The sequence below is a fragment of the Penaeus vannamei genome, chromosome 23, assembly GCF_042767895.1.
Source record: "Penaeus vannamei isolate JL-2024 chromosome 23, ASM4276789v1, whole genome shotgun sequence".
NCBI lineage: Eukaryota > Metazoa > Arthropoda > Malacostraca > Decapoda > Penaeidae > Penaeus > Penaeus vannamei.
Window position 1 is genome coordinate 13,622,445 of NC_091571.1, and position 2,500 is coordinate 13,624,944.

The following is a 2,500-nucleotide window of genomic DNA, read 5'->3' on the forward strand; positions in this document are numbered from 1 at the left end:
CTCTACACTTTGTCATCAACACACAAGGTAGATGTTATATAAATTGCATTTATGTTTTCATAAGAATGTAGTTCTAGATATGTTAGAGTTCTTGTTTGTAGTTCAATTCTGGTTACTTTGTTTATTTGTAAAATAAAAGAAAATGTTGAAAATGAAATTTACAATTAAATATACTTACAGGGACAGTTGATGCAAAGATCAATGGTAAAGAGCTTTGAGCTTTCTCTTAGTTACCTGAGCTCACTGGGAAGACTGAATCATGCAGCTCAGTTGGTTCATACACGTTCTACTCCAGCTAACTTACTGCAGGTTAGAAAAAAGACTAGTACTGTAACACCATAATCTGTATTGTAGATAGTATTAAAACCAGATCTTTGTGCTGAGATGTGGCCAAATATTAATGATATATGATATTTTACCATGCCAGTTTAAAAAGCATATTTCACAAGATTAATCTAAAAACTACTTTCGCAGAGTATTGTTCGAGCAGAGGCACTAAACTGCCAGCACAGTTTAGTGTCTCTACAACATGGGGCCTGGTCTCTGAGAGCTGCATTGTGGGCCAACTGGGGAAACACAACAATGACAGCATTAGCATCACAGTTGTTACTAAACCTTAATACACATCATCCCACTAGTCCTTCTACATTCTATGCCTCTCAACCCACTTGTGCTGCTGTGTGCAACATTGCAATTAGTTTTGCAAATTTAGTGAGTAAAGTGATGCATAATACTTGGTTTTCTTTTTCTTCATTTAGTAAGTATATATTTTTATATTAATATTTGTTTATATTTCATCCTTTCATGATTTTAATTTCATTTTATTTATAGGGAGAGTACCAGTTAGCTGGGGAAGTTTTACAACATGCACAAGAAAGGTTTCCCACCCACAGTCAGCATGCACATACATGGATGTTTGCGCAAGCACACATAACTTTAAATGACCTTCTTCACCAAGGACGCTGGACAGAAGCACAAACTGTAATCACCAATATGGCTACTACACATCCGACAGAAGCAAAGCTGAGGTAGAGACTTGATTGCTGGAATATTAATGAAATTTGACTTCATGAAGGGAAAGAAGTCTTATATTGTGTGAATTATATTGACATTCCAAATTTATTATCTGTCAGTTTTGTTTTATTTTATTTGTGCATCAAAACTTTCTCTGTGTATTCCCTACAGGCAGTGCGAGTTGTTGGTTGCAAAAGGTGAACTGACACAGGTGTGGGAACTGTTGAGTGAATTACATAAATCTCCAGAGATGGTGGGTGAATTACGGGTGAGACTTCTCCTAATGGAGAGCTGTGTGGCAGTAGCAGGTGGAGGAAATGCTGTAGCTATTCCTTTGTTAGTTGAAGCTCTCACTACTGCTCATGATCATCACTTGACATACTTAGCAGCAATTACACACCTCCATACAGCGAATGTTCAGGTATTTTATTTTAATTTTTTATTTATATAAAATTCTATTTTCTGTGGGTGAAGTAAAAGTTGATCAACTTATGATATAGATCTTAGCATTAACTTTTCTAGACCTCCTTTTGATATATGACAAAAAGCAAATCACATCTTTGCACCATAGATAGTTATTATTTGCTTCATATAGCCTACATAGGATAGAAGTACTTGGTTGAATATTCCCAGGTTTTCTCAAGAAGGGATATTTGCAATATCAGATTCGTAATATTTCATATATTTCAGGATCCCATTATTATTTTCCTTTAATAACCAAATTTCATTTCATATATACCTTTAATGAACAGTAGCACCCTATACAGTTTCCATTAATCAGTTGAATATTAATTTCCTCTTTATTTACAGTTACAGTTAGGTTTGTTGAATGAGGCCGAAGCAAGTGTTGCTGCAAGTCTTGGTGTAGTACTGTCTGGAGGTTCTGTCTATGACCAAGCCCGAGCCAGGCTGCTGGCAGCTAAACTTCAGGTAATTATTCTCTTTATTTTGAAACATTGATTTTTTAAAAAGTTAATATTTTGAGCCAATTTTTAAAATGTGTTCTTTTGGATATTAAGCCATTGGATCTGGGTGCCTTGCAGTTCACGCATGTACCAAAATCCTGGCATTGGGCTGACTTGAGTAGGTATGTGTGTTGTTGGTTCAGCCCTTCAAAACTCCCTGCCTCCTCTTTTTAATGATATTAGCTCTTAATCTGCATATGCTTATTTTGTTTTACCATTTTCTGAAATCTATATTTGTCAGTCGTTATACCATTTCAGGATGATAAGAATCTTTTCCTTGAGCAGACTCTATGCAATAAAAATAACAATAAGTAACAATGTGTTATTGAAGTTATTTTTTCACAATTTTGTAATACTCGGTTTTCCATAAGACATACTTAATGTATATATATATATATATATATATATATATATATATATATATATATATATATATATATATATATATATACACACACACACACACACACACACACACACACTTAATGTATATAGATGCACTGCATCTCACAGGAATAAGT

The 2,500-nt window shown here is 34.3% G+C and overlaps 1 protein-coding gene across 4 annotated transcripts in view; it reads left to right on the plus strand.

The window, feature by feature from the left end:
- Positions 1–2,500, plus strand: part of ida (anaphase promoting complex subunit 5 ida) — a 46,728-nt gene that overhangs the window by 42,710 nt on the left and 1,518 nt on the right. For all 4 annotated transcript variants that reach the window (XM_070137721.1, XM_070137724.1, XM_070137722.1 and 1 more), the window contains 6 exons: positions 1–27; positions 181–309; positions 475–711; positions 832–1,028; positions 1,186–1,435; positions 1,825–1,944. The exon at positions 1–27 is cut by the window's left edge and continues 88 nt beyond it. In XM_070137721.1, coding sequence (XP_069993822.1) covers positions 1–27; positions 181–309; positions 475–711; positions 832–1,028; positions 1,186–1,435; positions 1,825–1,944 — 960 coding nt within the window. The remainder of the gene's footprint in view (positions 28–180; positions 310–474; positions 712–831; positions 1,029–1,185; positions 1,436–1,824; positions 1,945–2,500) is intronic.